This window comes from Typha latifolia, chromosome 5 (genome assembly GCF_019914945.1).
Source record: "Typha latifolia isolate L0001 chromosome 5, TyphaL0001v2, whole genome shotgun sequence".
NCBI classification, from domain to species: domain Eukaryota; kingdom Viridiplantae; phylum Streptophyta; class Magnoliopsida; order Poales; family Typhaceae; genus Typha; species Typha latifolia.
Genome location: NC_133090.1, coordinates 12,564,239 through 12,583,418, shown reverse-complemented (window position 1 = coordinate 12,583,418; position 19,180 = coordinate 12,564,239). Strand labels below are relative to the sequence as shown.

The 19,180-nt window shown below is 34.3% G+C and overlaps 3 protein-coding genes across 5 annotated transcripts; 2 read left to right on the top strand and 1 right to left on the bottom strand.

The window, feature by feature from the left end:
• Window positions 1-1,536: 1,536 nt before the first annotated feature.
• On the bottom strand, window positions 1,537-8,305 carry LOC140788664 (uncharacterized). Of its 2 annotated transcripts, none has more exons than XM_073138035.1 (13): window positions 7,989-8,305; window positions 6,726-6,799; window positions 6,263-6,346; window positions 6,084-6,164; window positions 5,076-5,156; window positions 4,838-4,930; window positions 3,587-3,766; window positions 3,398-3,465; window positions 3,226-3,277; window positions 3,000-3,053; window positions 2,816-2,905; window positions 2,438-2,504; window positions 1,537-1,948 (listed from the first exon to the last, which is right to left on the bottom strand). In XM_073138035.1, exons 1-13 carry the CDS (start codon window positions 8,125-8,127, stop codon window positions 1,857-1,859), a joined length of 1,155 nt encoding a protein of 384 aa, XP_072994136.1. In that variant the 5' UTR covers window positions 8,128-8,305; the 3' UTR covers window positions 1,537-1,856. The 2 variants fall into 2 exon arrangements, with proteins under 2 accessions (XP_072994136.1, XP_072994135.1); XM_073138034.1 differs by having other exon boundaries at window positions 2,851-2,905.
• Window positions 8,306-9,903: 1,598 nt separating this feature from the next.
• Window positions 9,904-12,882, top strand: LOC140788895 (large ribosomal subunit protein eL30). The gene is made up of 5 exons (XM_073138411.1): window positions 9,904-10,040; window positions 10,187-10,292; window positions 11,922-12,023; window positions 12,519-12,587; window positions 12,672-12,882. Exons 1-5 carry the CDS (start codon window positions 10,020-10,022, stop codon window positions 12,710-12,712), a joined length of 339 nt encoding a protein of 112 aa, XP_072994512.1. The 5' UTR covers window positions 9,904-10,019; the 3' UTR covers window positions 12,713-12,882.
• Window positions 12,883-13,489: 607 nt separating this feature from the next.
• On the top strand, window positions 13,490-18,520 carry LOC140788210 (histone H3-like centromeric protein CENH3). Of its 2 annotated transcripts, none has more exons than XM_073137379.1 (7): window positions 13,490-13,672; window positions 13,872-13,909; window positions 13,991-14,036; window positions 14,168-14,292; window positions 14,817-14,891; window positions 15,442-15,517; window positions 18,113-18,520. In XM_073137379.1, the coding sequence occupies exons 1-7, from the start codon at window positions 13,585-13,587 to the stop codon at window positions 18,163-18,165; spliced, it is 501 nt and encodes a 166-aa protein (XP_072993480.1). In that variant the 5' UTR covers window positions 13,490-13,584; the 3' UTR covers window positions 18,166-18,520. The 2 variants fall into 2 exon arrangements, with proteins under 2 accessions (XP_072993480.1, XP_072993479.1); XM_073137378.1 differs by having other exon boundaries at window positions 14,162-14,292.
• Window positions 18,521-19,180: the final 660 nt, after the last annotated feature.

The following is a 19,180-nucleotide window of genomic DNA, read 5'->3' as shown; positions in this document are numbered from 1 at the left end:
TTTACAAATAATAGTGTGCAATTTAGTGATCTACAAATGAAATATATTTAGTCTGAGCATCTCCAATGCTTGGAGCCAAAAATGGAGCAAGAGCCCGGTGCACTCCAGGCTCCATATATATTATAAAATAATATAATATATATTATTATATTAGCTATTTTAAATTGCTTAATAGATCATCTTAGCGTTATTATTTTTTATTAAAAAAATATGGTTAAAAAACTCTCATCGAGATCTTTAAAATAAGATTAATATTTAATAGTTTTAGAAGTAATTTTAAATTACTAATTTTTTAATTAAACGCATTGAAATTACATTACACGAAATAAACATCGAAATAAGCATTACATGTCATTAACTAAAAATATCAAAATTACATTACCTAAAATAAGCAGAAATTAACCAAACATAATAAAAGCAATAGATGTTTAATATTCTGGTCATTGAAGAGCTTGAAGCCAATGATGATGAACGATTTTAACGATTCCTTGCGCGACATAGGAAGATTCAAAATAGAGAGGCTCATTTTGAGCTTCGAAATGCACTAATTGAACACTTATGGAAAAGGCACGGGAATGAAGGAATATAAATTTTAATATAATTTTTATTTGATGTATTTTATTTTTAATGTATTTCATGTTTGATGTATTTCATATCTAATGTATTTTAATTTTTAATATTTACATTGGGGATAATTTTGAGTAATTATATTTTAGGATACATAATTTATTAGACTCATTTTTATAAATAATAAAAAAAATTAAATTTAAATTAACTCAAAAATAATTTAATATTAGACTTATTTTTATAAATAATAAAAAAATTAAAATTAAAATTAACTCAAAAGTAATTTAATATTAGACTCATTTTAAAGGTCTCGATGAGACCTTTCCAATGGTATTTTCTTTGTTAAAAACCGATTAGTAAAACTAATTATATACTTAGCTTAACTAACTAAATTATTTAATAAAGAATACAAATGGAATTAAAATTATTGAATATAACACTTATTAGGCAATTTTGGTATTTTCAAAAAATTGATGTGACAAATAGAGTCCGGCTCCATTTTCACGGTGGGGCTCCAAATTTGAAGCCCCACTATTTATGGCTCCAAATTTGGAGCCCCATATAGAGCCCGGTTGAAGATGCTCTAAGACCACAATGAGGAAGGAAGAACACTTGGATCATTTGATTCCTGAAAAGCCTTCACTCAATAACAGAGATTATTTTGAGAAGCAATTTTTTCTAGCCAAAAGACATTTTTATGGCGTGCTAGTATCCTCGAACAAGTGAGTAAATTTCCTGTGGTCAAACTCGAACAGAGACGAGGTAAAGTCAGACTCATTCTTTTCTTTTTAGTCAAGTCAGACTCATTCTAATAAGTGTTTGAGGCACACATTGATACTTTGAGCTTAAAATGAACAAACAATAATTAATTTCCCAAGATTGTAATAGAAAGCCTTAAACTGTCTAGCGGTACACATCAATGCTTTGAGCTTAAAATGAACAAACAATAAGAATGATAATCTCCCAAGATTGTAACAGAAATCCTTAAACTGTCTGCTGGGAGAAGAATGAAGTGAACAATCCAACATTATCACAGCTGTTTTCCTGAAAAAAAATAGCATCATGTGCCCTAATCCATTAACAAATAGTATAATTTATACCGATAGAACAAAAACGCATTGATAGGAAACACATTTATATTCTAATGTTACAAGTGGTGGCTAGCCACCAGAAAGTTTCCTTTACTCATTGTTTCACCAGAAGTTGCATCTTTTCACTCTGCTCTCCTGATCCTTCTCTTTCAAGAAAAAACCCTACATAGAGTGGGGAAGCATCACATTTGAAACCAATTATCTGTACTTGCCGAGCTCCATTTTCTTCTTGATTGCCTGTTGTCCATGATAAATAAAGGCATCTATGATCCCAGAAACTGTGAATACACCTGGCCATCATACAGAATAGCAAAATTTAGGGTTCTTAACTTTTTGAGCGGGCAAAGGTATCTTCCAGTAAACAAAGGATGAATACATGTTAAGCCAAAAAAAAAACTTAAAAGCATAGACTGTTATTAAAAGTGCTACCTAAGACAGGACATCATTCTACTGAGGGATGGTGGCTGGTGGCTTCTCAAGTTCTCTGATCATTATTTTCCATGTTAAGCCAAAAAAAAACTTAAAGCGTAGATTGTTATTAAAAGATGCTACCTAAGAACATCATTCTATTAAGGTATAGTGGCTGGTGGCATCTCAAGTTCTCTGATCATTATTTTCTAAGTGGATGAATAATCCTAAAGCTAGTTCATTTGATGAATTTCATAATGGGAAAACAAAAGCATGGTTGGATGCATCTGAATCTGTGTAAAAGAATAGATGGCCTCTGATATGCCAAAATTAAGCCTAATTAAAAAAGGGACAAATGAAGTAGGTCAAACCTCCAACAATAGCACATAAATTTGTCAGGAAGTGAAGCAGAGATTTGTTTTCTTCTGTGAAGATAACCTGCAACATATTCAACAATCAACCTTTTCAATAAATACGGACAAATAGACTTGTAAAATCACAAAAGTGGTATCTTACTGTATACTGGAATTTATCAGGCATGGAAACTAAGAACTTCTATATGAAAATATATTGGCAAAGCAACAGAAATTTTCTTTAAAGTTTAAACCAAAGGTCAGTTTATGTTCAAATAGCAAGTTTTAATGCAAAGGATGCACTCTCCATACTCAACAATAGCACAAGAATTCTTAGACTTCTTTTCTTCTTTTGAAACTTGAAAGGAGCATCTATAATGATCTTCAAATATATACCTTAATTGGCGAGAAGTCATAGAAGAAGAATACACCTGGAAGTGGTTTGGGATGAACATTCCCATCTCTGAAATGCTCTGTCGCCGAAAACTGCAAGTAGAATCACAATAACATATATGATGTGCTGTCACAATGTGTGTCGAACAAACAGTTGATAACTGGCACTGCTCAAGAAAAAGTTTACCTGATTTGAGTGAATTTTGTGTCCTCTTATGTCAGTGTAAATTGTCGGGACAACCTGAGAAAAATAAAGAACAACTCCTTAAAGATGCTGTCTCACATATATTTTTTCACAAATTACAAGGGCATAATGAAAATAAGATTCACGCTTGAGGATAAGAGCATATGAAATTTACAACTAAAATATAAAAAGAAACACAAGAACAGAAATCAAGTTATTAATTACTCACTTTGATGAAGTATTGATATGCCCCAGATGATGCTTGCTGTGTCCAGTGGGCACTGCAATTTTCATATTAACTGCTTAATGATTAAGAATACACAAACATCTAAAAAAAACAAGCATGGATATCCATCAATGCAGCTATCTAGTTGGAATTTGAGGTGATAAGCCCAACTTACTTATCAAGTGGATTAACAACACCTGGGAACTCCTTTCCAAAAGATAGCTTGTTTATTTTGTGGGTAACCTGGAATTGTCAAGTCACGAGGATTAGATATGCTGCACTATCAGAAGAAATTAACTACATAGAAGCTCCTCCAAATATCTCCGAAAAATCACAAATCAAAAAGGTAAGGAATGCTACTCACATTATAATTTTCTGTTTGGAAGGCTAATAAATCATGCACATGGATGTCCGATTGGTGAAAACTTTTTCCAGGGGCAAAATGGAAATTTCCAGCTACTTTACTGACATCCAAGAACCCATGGATGTTGCATCCTTCCCCATGTTCATCCTTGATCTGTTTGATGAAACCCTCTCTTGAGCACTGAATCACATGTAAAACATCAGATAGAAAGACAAGGCCAGCCTAAAGCACATATATTCGCAAATGCAATAGATAAACATGTTTATAAAATGAAGCTTCCTTGGAGAGTAACTAACAAAGACAAAAGTTGGAAAGTACAGCATAAAACTATCTGATGTCGTGAGTTATTCCATTATCCGCTTCGGGAGATTGTCTTGTCAGATGATCAACTCAGCAGAATGTTTGAGAAGGGCAAAATTCCCTAGAGAAATTTTAACATATATGAGAAAAAGTGCAAATAAAGGATCCTACATGAATATTTTCCTTCCGATCAACTCAGTTTTTCTTGTTTGGATATTCTAGGAAATTTTAGAGGAAAACTAGATAGAAGAAGAGAGATGGAAGAAGGAAAAGGAGGTTGCGGTGGTGGGCGAAGGAGGAGGAGAGTGTGGTGGGCTGAGGGGGAGGAGGTGATGGTAGTAGTGGGTGGAGGAGGACAACGTGATGGTGGGCGGAGTAGAGGAGAGGTGAGGAGAGCATGGTGGGATGGGAAAGAGATGAGGAAGGCGAGAGGGAGAGACTCTCATTCAAAGAATAGGAAAAATAAAATGTCAGGTTCATTCTTTTTGCCATAGGAATTAGCTATTTCCCGTAGAAAAATTCCCTTTCAAAATGTTTCCCAAACAGTTAGTTAGGAAAACATTCCTATGAGCCCAAAATTTCCTGACAAAACTAACTTTTCTACAAATTCCTATGAGAATTTAGTTATTCAAACAAAAGCTAAGTAAGTTATTTTGTATAGAATGAAGGAACTAACTTCATGACAGTAGCACCTCCTATTAGGAGATAGAAGAAGTATATTAGAGATTTCAAAATTGTGAAAAGCTTATATGATTTTGCTGTAAGTGTAAGTTAAATGTGTAACGAAAGGAATGTTAACCTCAATTCAGATAACTGATTAGGAACATAATTAGGAATGAAGGCTTCCAGATATAGCAAACCTAGAAATTCAATTATGATTTTTGTGGAAACATGATTCTTAAAAATCAATAAAAGCCAAAAGTTAAAATAGGCCAACATCACTAGTTATACCTGGTCAATTAAGTCTGGATTTGACATGCCCCATCCTTTACTCCGATATGCTTCACGAACTTCTTCGCAGGAATTACAACAATGATCATCTGACTGCACTTAAAAATAAGCAGAAAATGATACTGTTTTCAAAGAAAGTCAAAATGCCAATAGTTGATGGGGAAAAGAGTATGACAAAGTAAACTTAGGCACCAAGTATTGGTTTCAACAGAAATCAATTCCATAAGATGCGGCGTACCTTTTCAGCACCATAGCATGAACCACAATAAGTCTCGTTATGGTCAAGTCTTCCCCCGTGTCTTTGTAAAGGTCTCTCAATCTATAGATAAATAAGGAAGTATGGATTACTCTCCTAAACTAGTAAAGTATATCTCATTTTATAGTAATAAGTGTAATTTACAATTATGTAAATTGGTACATTGATAATTCAATAAACACCAAAGATGTTTCCCGTATCTATGAAGCTCTGAAGCGTTGAGCGAAGGTTGTATATTTTGATCAGAAATCACCAGATTTCAGGAGCCTCAGCATGCTTGTTTGAGTTTCAGTCAAAACTCACTAAATATGCCGACAATCCTCATCGTGAACAGAGCGAGAGGACTCAAACTGGGACCAAAGTTCCTCCTAATGTCAGCACAAAAATATATAAAAGTGCCATAAAGGTTCTTCTCAACATAGAATTGATTCAATTTTGGTTTAGAATTTGAGGGAGGACCTCAAATCAGGAAATTGTCTGTTCCTCAAGGTTAGTATATCTTTTCTTTCTTGTTTCTCTACAAGTTGATGTTTTTATTCCTTCTAATTACTTGACAAACCTCTTCATTTACACATTAAGAACTAGCTAATATATCTAAGTATGTTTCATTGATAAAGCTACGTATGACCTATATATTGTTGTAAGTTGTAACCCGATTATGGGTCTCCAAACTTCTATAATGAAACATACTTTGACACAAACATGAGTGATATTATGTTGACTTTGTTCTAATCATACATGTTGCTACCGACAATGTATACATAAGACTAGAAAACTGAATCCTATGCTTAACAAAATCATTTAAAGCTTAAAATTATCAAATACATTAAAGAACCTAATGATAACTCTTGAGCAACAAGCTAGCTTCAAGTAATTATGCATATGAAAAAATGGATAGGCTACAGAAAGATCAGAAAATGAGCTAGAACACTTACATTGAAGTCCACAAGCTTATAATATCTAAAAGTCCAAAAGGATGAAGTTACTAACCTTTCGGGCACCAATGCCCTCTTGCCTGGACTCAATAACATTACCAAGATGATCTAATCTTTTCTTTATGATGTCATGCCTCTAGAAGAAAACAGATGTTACAAATGTTGAATATGGTTTAAATAATCTTGCAATAAATTAAACACTAAAAATAACAAAATAAAAGGGTATAGACCTACTATATCATAATGTTGCTCCCCACTGATATCCACGGTATCAACACTTAGAAGAGAACAAGCAAGAGCTGGAAAAGTAATATCAAACTGCAAAATTAAAAGAATAATTATTACTTCCTGATTAGATGATCTTATATTTCTCTAAGGTTCCAGTATAAGCCTATTTATAATATACAAGTCCTTCAATAAACAGTGGACCGTTTATCCCCCTTGTTATAGCATTTTCAATGTACACACAGGATTTACGAAGCAAGTGAAACCATCATCAAAGTATTGTTTAAAATTAAACATAATCATCCTGATCAAAATAATTCAAACATATGAAAAATGATGAATCTTGTATGTCTTTAAAGGTTTGGAAAACCAAATATATTTCCTTGGACAATACAAAAGTCTTTGCAGTGTAATGAACTCGAAGCTAATAACTCCAGAACTAAAACAAGTTACAAGAATGTTGGATACTAACATTGACTCGTAATCTTTCCCCTCTTGACGTATCTACTATCAACTTAGTCTCAGTTGCTGAATAAAAGTATAGTCCTGCAAGAAATAAGATTACATGCAAATGATGCTTAGATCCATAAATTAGATATAGATATATAAGACTTTGTTGAGTCATTCATACAATTCAGCTGAAAAGAATACAATGTGATGATACCAAGAAATAAATTTGAGCACAAGAGAGAAAATTAGCAAGTTACATAGTGCATAGGTTACGTGAGTAGAGCAAGCCAAACATACAGGTATACAAATGAATGTCAAAAGACATACAGCACAAAACCTGGTTATTCCGATCTTTCACTAAATTTTCCAATCATTCGATTGGATCACATCCTTCACTATCTAGGTCTTTCTTTTTATTTTGCAACTCTAAATGTACTGTTTGTCAATATAAATTCCCTGTGATCCACATAAAAATTGCTAAATCAAGACCCTTCAAACATTTTGCCCCATCGACACTATCCAATTTTCATTACATGTCGACTACCAAAACACAAGTCTAGTCACCATCAAAACTGTCTAACTCAATTCACACGTCAACTACCCAAAATCAACCCCTCTGTAATAATTTCTGCAATGTTTATCCTCACATTTTTGCAAGCAAAGTTGCTAGAACGGTTGCCAATTATCCTTTTTTTCCTACAATCACTTGAAACATAAGTCTTTCAATCGGTTGATACATCACATAAGCAATCCTATGCAAATCCATAAAAGTAGTGCTAGAGCTTGGAATAGAAATTTATCAATGATATTAAGATGAGGACCTTTATCAAATGCATGTATGATAAGAGAAAAACTAATATTATTTCCCACCAGAAAAAGCATGTGACCAATTCAAGACAAAAGGACAGGTGCATCCCAAAAATAAATATTTCTGCTTTTAACTACCAAACTGACCTATCAGAGCATAGATCGATGAACTAATAGTTTCTATGATCAAGGACAGGGCTTCTGAATATATATAAAAACAAAAAGGTAGGAAAAAAAAAAAGCAATATTGCAACAGAAAGCATACTTGCATTGAGGAACCTAACCATTTGAAACGATTCAAAACCAAATCTTACAGAAGCCACGACAGAGAACTAGCTTAAGCAAATAAACATACAAAAAAAAACTCAAAATTAAATTTTTAAGAGAACCCGATTCACTTGAATTATACCATTCGCATAGCTAGTCATATTCGATCAGATAACAGATAACCACAATCGAAAACCGAAAGGTCGCTTACTGGTCTCGGAGATGAAGAGGAATAGCATAATTACGGCGGAGACGACGGTGACGATGCCGCCAGAGAGCGTCCTGCTATAGAAATCCTCATTGATCTTCGGGTAAGCGTCCAGATTCTTGAGCTTGTTGAGGATTTCCATCTTCTGCGCTAGAATCGAAGCCCTAGAAATCCGAATGCCCCGGAAGAAACCTAGGGCTTGTCTCCGCGCTTCGTCTCCTCCGACCAGAGCTCTTCTTTTCCTCTCCGGTCTCACCGGTGGAGTCGTCAAAGCTTAAAACAAGACTCCTGATTTTGACCACCGTCTAATAATTCATAAATAGAAAGATCCGCAGCGAATTACGGGGGCGAATTTGCAAATTAATATTGCACGTGGTGTTTATCGAAAAAAAAATAGGAAAAAGGCTTTATTGCACTTACGGAAATTATGAGGGAGTTAACTGCGAAAAGGGATGAGTAAAACAAAATTATTGCGGAACCTTCTAGATAAATTTGTGACCAAAATGCCCCCAGCAAGTTGAAAAAAAAAATATATATATATAGGTGTCTATGTATTTACGGAGAAATTATATTTTAATCTGGACGATTAGGCCTAAATTCATTTTAAAATCCTAATTGGATAAGTTCTTTTTACTGATTAAAAATAGTACTAATTGAATTTTAGACGATAAATATATCACAAAAATATACATACATTTAATATATTTGTTATATCTTAGTGTTAATTTTATGAACAGTAAATTAGTTAAATATGATAGAAAAAATAGCGGTTAAAAATATAAAATTTGAAAACATAGATTAATTTGATGGTCCTAAATAACGAGATAAATGTATATTCTAAATATCCGTAAGAGTGTCAAAATAATAAAGCCAACAAGATTGAGTAGTTTAAGCGGCTCTTTAAAATTGGGGCTCAGCTTGATTAAAGCTTGCTCAAAATAAGTTTTCAAATTATAGTCAAATGATATGAGCTTGACTATATGACTTACTCAAAACTAATTTGAAGCTCGATTATACGTGAGCTAAATTATAACTCTTTTGGTAAGATGAAAGACGCAACTAAAGTGTTCCGCTCCTTAACTCTAAATGAATGTTTCTCTGATAAACTTATTTTCAATATGTATTCCTATTATTTGGATATAGATACGAATTCAAGTATCAATACGAATTAAAAAAAAAATTCTCAACCCATATTCGACAAACTCGAACACGAAACCAAGTTGGATCAAATTTTATTTGACTCATTTTCATCCCTGCTAGTTTAAACATTTGAATTATTTTTTTTCCTTGAGAAAAAAATTCGTAGACTAATGGTTCCATTCAATTTGGTACAATAACAACTTGATACATCGAATATAGAGGGGAATACGGCAACAACATTTTTACAAGTCTTACACTTTGTTGACAATTAGACTGACCAATGAGAGAAGCACAATATCAAGCATAATACAAGTAATCTTGTGAAGGAATAAAGGGGATATAAGAACCATCTTAAAAATAAAACTCTTGCTTAGTTGACACGGACAACACCAAACACCACAATAGACCTAAAAAATTAGATATTAACACAAGCTATTAAACCTTTGGACAAAGTAAAAAAAAGAAGATATTAGTAAGATCAGAGTATGGACAAGCTCCCACACTACAGAGTTTTTCATAACAACCATTGTTTTTTAAAAAATACGGGCAACAAAAACCTAACAAATAAAATAATTATTAACAAAACAAAAACGAAGGCCACCGGAGTAGGTTGGATTCAAAGTTTATATTCAATAGCAGCACAATTCTATAGCTTGAACTAATTTCAAAATTTGTGGATTGCTATGGTGGTATTTAATCAATTTGAATTAGGTCAGGCTCGACCAGGGCCCGAACTGAGACCCACATAGCCCGAGTTCGGTGGCAATTACGTAAATTTAGGACTCCTTTTTTGTTTTTGTTGCTCATCTTAATATCTCCACGCTAGAACCCTTCTAGGGTTTTCCGACTGCGAGATCTCTTTGGTTGCCCCCTCTCCTCGTTGGAGCCGCTCCGATGGCGCCTACGAAGAAGACGGTATCTTTACATCATCGCCAATCAATATTTCAGTTTAGATTCCCTCTTCTTCCTTCGAGCACGGAGCCGGGGATTATATTTCCTTCTTTTTTGGGGATCTTTTAGTTGAATTTTTTTTTTCTGGTCTCTTTTTTATCGATTCGCAGAAGAAGAGCAATGAGAGCATAAACAATAGGCTCGCCCTCGTGATGAAGAGTGGAAAGTATACGCTTGGGTACAAGACGGTGCTTAGATCTCTCCGTAGCTCTAAAGGTATCACCTTGAATCAATATCTTCTTCTTGTTTTGTTCTCTCGGGGTCTTAAAATGTTGGTGCCAGTGCTATCACGATAGCTCTGTTCAAATTGACTGTGAGTTTATTAGATATGCTCTATCGAAGACGGAATTTTATGTATGTTTTGATATTTCGATTTTATACTAATATTTTACAGAAATATGCTCAAATGCACCTATGAAATCATTCCTTACTTGGTTGTATTTCTGTTTCATTGAGATCTGTGTTGAATCACTCAAAATTTGTCGTACTTATCCATTATCTTTATTTTTGGATAAACAAAAGTTTATTTCAAGTTTAGACGTAGTTGATTACTAGCATTTATGTGCGTCTGAATAGAAAATCCTGTACCTAGTGTATCTAAACGTGAGTTTGTTTTTATTTATTTATGATAAAGTGAAACATGATTTCTTTTCATTTTCTCCATGTTTGCCAGTCTTAACCATATAACTAGTTGGATGCTTTTGTCTTAGCCATATAACTACTTGGATGCTTTTAGCTTGACATAGTTCTGGTAAGTTTTAGTGTCATTGCAATAACAATTGCATTGAAGCAGATATTGTTGCATTGAAATTAGTTCATAGAAAGGAACTAATGAAATTGTAGTTATACACTGACTTTTGAACTTGACATAGCTGCTTTATATCATATAATAATCTGATTAGGCTCCATAAATGGTATCCATCTCTTCTCAAGAGGCAAGTGTGACCGAATAGTCAGGAGCAGTAGAAAGTTTTATTTTACCACTAGTCATCTGATTTGAGTTGATTACAACATACAAATTGCAGTTTATGCATAGTGCTGTACATTACATGACCGAGTTCGTTTGTATCTGATCTTCTTACTACTCTCCTGGTGTTTTTCTTCTACAAAGAGCATCTATGGTGGATTTAGGGAACTACTGTCCCTGAAAAACAAATATGCCATTGTGGTGCCATGGCAGTTTTAGATCCCTACTATGCTCTGGACACTTCAGGGGTCTCTAAATGGATCTCTTGAATGTTTGCATCATCCTTTACTCACTATTTAATCGGGATTTTGTCAAGATTTATAGCTCATTTGGATAGTTAAATTTGTTTTTCCTGGGATATTCTCGCACAAGTGCATCCATTCAAGGAAAAGAGAGGGGAAGGAACTCAGAAAGTAAAGCTAGAGAGTGGAGGAGATGATGGGGTGGTTAACCATGCCCAATCTTCAAATTTTATGATTTGATTGCCAACATTGACATATGTTAGTTCTTATCCCTAAAAATCTTGATATTTATGATCAGGGATTATGTTAGTGAATTCCTTTTACCTTATCCCGTTAAACACACACTCCATGCAAAGAAGAAATTTTTGGATTTTTTGTTCACACTTCCAAATAGATCCTACTGTAGGTGTCTCTTATGATTAGAGAACTTCTGCGATATTTGTCATATTTTTCTTGGTTTACTTTTAAATATTATTATCTTTTAGGTTTTTCACTGTCATGCAATTTGATGGACTACATAGCAGCAGTATACTTGTCGTTGGCACATATATTATATACTGTTGCAAGCCTTAAAATAAGATTTTCACTTTGAGTCTTAACTTTGTTGATAACTAAAATCATATTCTATGTTTCCAGGTAAGTTGATAATAATTGCAAACAACTGCCCTCCACTCCGAAAATCTGAGATTGAGTACTATGCTATGTTGGCGAAGGTTGGAGTGCATCACTTCAACGGAAGTAAGTGCAATTCTCTCCTTGCTCATTCTGATGCCCATCCACTGATAATGCTAATTGTTCTAGTATTATAAACGCATTTAATTGATCATCTTTACAGATTTAAATTGTATAGGTTTTTGTTAAAAATTTCTTTCATCAGATAGATTCCAGATCTTCTTCTGAGGAATAAATCTTCTATTTTCAAAAATATAAATACATGTATTCAGATAACAGTAATAATTGATGCCCAATTTAGTAAGCTGTCATATCTCTGGGAACATGAGAGTGTGATGCAAGTGATATAGAGTTACATGAAAGTCTTGATCATTTCTCTTGCATATTTCTTTTTAAGAAAATCCTAGTATTCTTGATGGTCTTATTTGCTTTCCTGGCATGTTCACTAAAAATGGGCATCATGTTTCTTACCTCTAGAGTCTCATATTTTTAGATAGATGTGATCTATTTGTCTAAGGTGTAACAGTTACCACTTTCTCATAATTTGCTGATGTTGCACAGACAATGTTGATCTTGGAACTGCTTGCGGGAAATATTTTCGAGTATGCTGCCTCAGCATTATTGATCCTGGTTTGTTCACCTGCCCCTCCTCTATTTGTTCATCAATTTCTTTTTTCCTGAGGTCAACATTTTAATGTCGAATGATTGGCTCAGGTGACTCGGACATCATCAAGAGCATCCCTGGTGATCAGTGAGAGACAAGGAACTGTAGCTTGTGGTGCTGTTGTAGGGATTCATACTTCTGCCTGCATGACAAATGGTCGTTTATTTATTATCTTTAGCATTGGAATTTTGACATGGAACTGTTTAGAACAAACACCCTCTGTTGGAGATTTTAATCTGTGGTTGCAACAATTTGTGTTAAGTTTATTTTGTCATTTTAACATATTTTAATCTGTAGGGTTTCATAAAATCATCTCAAGAAAGTAAATTGGCGTTTGAAAAACTAAGCTCCTAAAATTCTTTTGTTAGGTCAAGGTTAATATAGTTTCCACGTGGTCTCCAAAATTTTCATAATCTCTGGAACGCCCCAAAGAACAAAAAGGATTGTACCTCTCACTCTGTGGTTTTGCCAAGTACACCAATCTGAATGTATTCTTAATTAAATACTTTTTTTTTAAATTTGAAACAAAATGTAATAATTACCCTTTTTATTATATTTGATTAATTAATTTTTTTTATTATAAACAAAATCGTAGATAATTTGATACTCGTCCAACATATTTAAAGAATGCTAACTAGATTTCAGATAATAAAATATGACATATATATTAAATAGATGCATATATTTATTATATTTTTGTCAATTAGTATTATTTTAAATGTGTTGAAAAATTTATTTAATCCTCTATAATTTTTTTTCTCAAATACAAGTTTTTAAATTTGACTTTTATATCGGTCAAATAGGATGAAAAAAATAATTATTATACCAAAGCAAACTAAAATAAAATCATACGGGGTAAATTGTAATTAACCCAAAAAAATATATTTGCTTAAAAAAGTTAGTACGAGCTACAGAGCGCCTTCTCCATTTCCCCCCCTTCCTACCCACCTCTTTCGTCGTTCCATGGCTCGGGCGAAGCACTTCTCGAACAGACCCTCTTCCCGCTCCAAGAGAAGGCTCCAATGGAACCAATCCTCTCAACCCCAAAAAGGTCTTCTCTTCCTCTCTCTCTCTCTCTCTCTCTCTCTCTCTCTCTCTCTCTCTCTCTCTCTCTCTCTCTCTCTCTCTCTCTCTCTCTCTCTCCCTCTCTCCCTCTTTACTCTCTCTTTCTCTCTCTCTCTCTATCCTTTCTCTCTCTACTCTGCCCTCTCAATTCACTAAAACCCTAGCTCTCAAATCTATCTTTGCAGGTGAAGCGAGCGCCTCGGCTACCCCATCACGAGCCACCGTGAGGCCCAATTTCCCCTCATTTAACCTTATTCCGTATTGTATTGGGTTTTGATCGGATATATATGGGACGAGATTGCAGGGCAGCGAGCAGGTAGCGAGCCCCGGCGGAACCGGTGCTGCTAAAGGTCTGTCTAGTTTTTATGAGTTCTTCTTGCTATTTATCTACGTCTGGAAATTGGGTTATTGTTATTGTTCTTTTTCCTTTTTCCTTCTTTTTTTTCTTTCGGGGGAATTGACGAGTGATTTCTAGACGCAGGGACGCCGAACCAAAAGGGACCCCGCCGTTACCGGTTCAAGTCGGGCACTGTGGCGCTTCGTGAGATAAGGAAGCTGCAAAAATCGTGCAAGCTGGTGCTGCCATTTGCGCCTTTTGTCAGAATTGTTAGTATCATCGTCCATCCTCGAGTTCGTAGTTAATGATATGCTGTTGGAGTTGCACGTATTTTTAGTTTTTAGTCCTTGTATAATGAGAATGGAGCTGCGAAAGTAAAATTTTGGATTCTCTATCTTTTCCGGATTATTGTTATTGTTGGCATGTTTCCCTTCTAAAATCTCTTCTTTGTAGGTATGAGTATACCCCACAGAACCTTTGTTTTTGGGTCGATGCCTCCCAAATTGCACTTTGTTAACTAGTTAAAAACCTGAACCATTGGATCTTTAAAATATGAATATGGGTAAGTACTAACCATGCCCAAAAAGGGTTTTGAGGGGTATACTAACAAGTATCGAATTTAGAAGGGTATAGTCATAAATAGTTGGTTTAGTGGGTTGTACAGAAAAAAGATATCTTTTCCCTTCTGACTTTCTCTTTCTCTTTGACTTTCCTAAAGGATAAATTTTGGTGTATCTTAGCAATTAGCATATGTACTTTTATCTGAAATTCCATTTTTTTCTTTTAATTTTAGGTAAAGGAGATTACAAGCTTCTATTCAAGAGATGTCTCACGGTGGACTGGTGAAGCTCTAGTGGCAATGCAAGAGGTTATTTGGCTTTATATTTTCCTCTTCTTTTCTTTTCTTTTCTCCCATTTGTTAGACATATAAGTTTAAGTTAAAAACATGTAGCCTGAAGTATATGAGAATGCTAACTTGTGTAGTGAGGGCGTGGTGTGACAGGGCAGTGAAGTATCGTGACATTCTCACTGATTAGGCTTCAAATCATAGGAAGAACGTACCTAGTGACAGGGTTAAGGTTGCACTTGCCTTCCTAGGTTCGATAGACAAAGGAACTTGTGCATGTATATGCCCTTTTGTCATATACGATAGTAGGGTTCATCTAACATAGTATTATTGTGAATTAATCATTTCTTTTTTTATATATTACCTTTGGGATAGTAAGATATGTGCATCATGAGCTTATTATCTATATTAAATTCTTGATAAAAAATATCTCTCTTTTGGACATAGTATCACAACCATAACAAGGATGGTCTTTCACAGTAAAGGTTATTCTATAGTTCAATTCAGACTTACGAGGAATTATTCGTCAAAGTTTTCCTTGTGCACCTTTTCATTGTCTTCATTTTTGCAGGCAACAGAGTGTCATATGCAAGAATTGTTTGAAGATGCTTATCTATGTACAATTCATGCTAAACGTGTTACACTTAGTAAGTTCGGAATACCGACATAGGTTGCTCTTTTCAGTTTTTATTTTTCTCTTCTTCCTCAGATGTATTATCGATCATTTAATGCATACGATAAATTACTTTTTTGTTTCTAATGCTTGAATGCTTTTCAAATCGCTCACGATCGGTTACATCAATTAATCAGTTGATAATGCTTAAGTTCACAAACTGGCAACTATCTTCACAAAGGAAATTGTCAAACTTGAAGTTGTATAGGTAATGCATCCTAGTTTAATTTCAAAAAGTCTACAAAGATCCTTATTTCTTAGCGAACACATTTTACTGGTTCAGTTTCTTTATTTGATTAATTGACCTTTGAGATAGTGGTACGTTAGATATGTGAAGTGCAAGTGGAAACGTGGAACTATATATACAACCTCTTAGAGAGTGTACAATAATGTATGTGTACTCTAATATGAGCTAGAAGCTGTTTATTTACTTTCATCAATTGGTTGTGAAGATGCTTGAGATTCCCTGTGCACATGATGCAAGTGTGCAATTTTGAGCTACCATGGCTCATTTGCACACCAAGAGACACCCTCCAGTAGTATCTTTTTTAGCCCTCTTAATAGTTTAACATGGGTAGTTGGTTTGAAACTTTGAATTGGATTTTAGAAGATCATACTTATTAAATATAAAATATAAAAAATATTGTTCTATAAGGCCTTGTTTGGTTCGAGGCTAAGCCTCGAACTTGATCAGTTTGTCTCATTTCTTAGTCTTGATTTTTTGAAAAGTGAACTTGGTTACATATAAAAAAGATAAAAAAAAATTTGGTTACTAAACTAGTTCAGGGGGGTTCCTGAACTTAAAGCAAATAAGACCTAACAATTTAAGCTTTTAGAATAGTTGATGAGTTAACGTGGTATTAGATCATAGATCTTCAATTTGAATTCTGTCAAGTTCATTTGTTTAAAATATAAAAACTTTTACCTATTTAAATTAAATCCACTTTCTTAGGCCTATAAAAATATCTCCAAAGTGGGGGGGGAGAGTGTTAAATATGAAATATAAAATATAAAAATCACCGTTCTTTAAAGTTTGTGAATTAACACCAAAGAAAACTAAAAAGGATCTAAGATTTATAGACTTTGTCCTTCAACTATGATATACAGGTAGATTGCTTGCTCTGGCCACCTAAACTGAACTTTCTTGGTGTTAATATGTCAAATCAACCTAAGAAAAAGAATACGAAATTGAGGGTGTTGATAATTCTCCTTCCAATTGATTCACCTTGAGAGACCACCTAGTGACGATTCTAATCAATAAAAGGGGTGGAACATATATGCAACCTTAGCCTCAATTTGAAGAGGTTATTTCCAAGATGAATCTTGATCTCTTGAATGCACACAGTAAGCTGTCACATTAAGTGAAACCCTCTAATTAATATTTTGCAAAATTGGTCATATGGAGAATCTTGGAATCATAATAACAGTTGATTAGGGTTGGTAGGAATCAAGCTACACTCCGGCCCTCTAATCCCTATGAGATTGAGGAGAGTGGTTTGAGTTTGAAAGATATTTGACGCTTGTTTATGAATAACGCAGAAAGAGGTAAGAATAATGTCTTATTGTTTTTTTTTTGGTAAGTGACATGTCAGATATGGGCTGAGATTTGTTTGAGATACAACCTGTTAACTAGTTGAGCAACTCAATTGATTCAACCAGCCTAAATGACACAGTTTGGTTGATTTCAAATAGTTTGACAGAAACAAGACCATAACTGAATTAAACTGCCAATCTAGTTCTGCAACCTAGTCCTATCCTAGTTTTAGATCTGTTTTTCAACCAGTCATTCTTTTCAAAACTAAGGCCTCATTTGGTTCGTTCATATAGTTTTTCAATGATAACTTTATACGCACATCTTAAAGGCAAATTAGGTATATGTATAACTTTTCTCACATTTTGTTGTTTGGTTGTAAAACGTAATGAATACATTAAATAAGTTTATACAAGAATTTGTGTTTGGTTATTAAACTGTGAGTAAGTATATTAACTATAATAAAAATCTTGCTTACAAAATATGTATAATTTTATCGCACCCGTTCACTAAAATTTTGTGCATGACTTGTTACATGACTCGCTTTATGCAAGATTTAATTAAAATATAGATAAATGAATATTTGGCTGTAAATTATATTTAAGGGAGATCTAATTTATGAATAAGTATCATTTGTATGTATGAACCAAACATCACCTAATTCTTTAAACCAACTATGTGGAGTTTCTGCCGAAACTTGAAATGTTGCTTTGGTCCATGTTTGAAGTCCTTCCTTGTCATGTTTTCTTCTTCCATTTTATGTATTCCTTTGCCTATAATTTTCATACTAGCTTGTACTCAAATAGACATGTTTAGATTGTTGGACTAGTTGCAGGCATGTATCTTTGCTGTATAGTTTCTTAATTTCCTTTATGTTTATTCTTGCAAATAATTACTTTAATACTTGATTTTGAGGAGCTCATCTAATGTGACGACAGAGACGTAACACTATTTAATGTGATGTTGAGGTAGTCAATATTTTGATCTCTTTATTTTATGCTTCCAATACACCATCATGTCAAATTTGTTTTGTTTCAGTGCAAAAGGATTTACAACTGGCAAGGCGGATTGGAGGCCAAAGGATGTGGTGAACAAGCCAAAGCAAACCATGCTTTCTCATGTTGGCATTGTGATTTGTGAATGCTTGTGACATTAGCACTGACATCTCTGGATTTTAGGATAGGTTCTTTTATGAATAGGTTCATTTCTAGGTTAGCAAAGAAAGAGGTTAAGTTAGTCCTGGCATACAATTCTTTTAGGGAAGTGTCATATTTGTCGGCGGAAGCTTTGGGCTTTGTTTGATTTGGGCTTTATTTGATTCTGCTTAGAAGGTGATATGCTTGTGTTACACCATCATCTGCTGATGTAAATCTTTCAACATTTGGTGCAACTTTAGCTTGTCCAGTAAAACCTAACATTTTGGAAATATCAAAATCCTTTTACTTCTTTGTGAATCTGTATCTTCAGGCACTTCTTAATAAAGAACTGTGCTAAGAATTCAGTTAACTTATCTGTTTCATCACAATGCCATGTTGGAAGTAACATACCTGTTCTTTTTAGCTGTGTGCACAGATGCAGCTAATTCACTCAATGAGACATGTATACTCATGATGCTTGATCTTTTGTATCTGTTAACTCTCCATTGATTCAGGCGACAATTTGCTTTGGCACGCCGTCGACAAAGAATCTTTGGTGTTTGCCATGTGGATGGCAAGTCATTGTTGACACACTCTCGAGGATTTCTAGGGCCTCATTTTGGGAAGAAGGGAGCAGTGAAACTTTTGATTAGTTGGTGCTGTCCGAAGTGGAAAGGGTGCTTAAAGGGATTATTTTCTTGTTACTAAAGCTCTGATGGGCAATTGTGATCCTCCTTGGAGTCGTTGATCATTTATGGATGTTGACTGGTTGGCTGACTAATTTGTGGAACTACAATGGCATTTTACTATTAGAATATATGCTTCATGATCAATAAAGTGTTCCCTGTATACCATGAGGTACCATGACATCTTGATGTTACATAGTACCTGTTGGTGGTTTTGTTTTGTAGAGTCAACTCTATATTTCAGCCAGTTAGAAGTGTGGAATATTCTGCTGCATTGCTAGTTC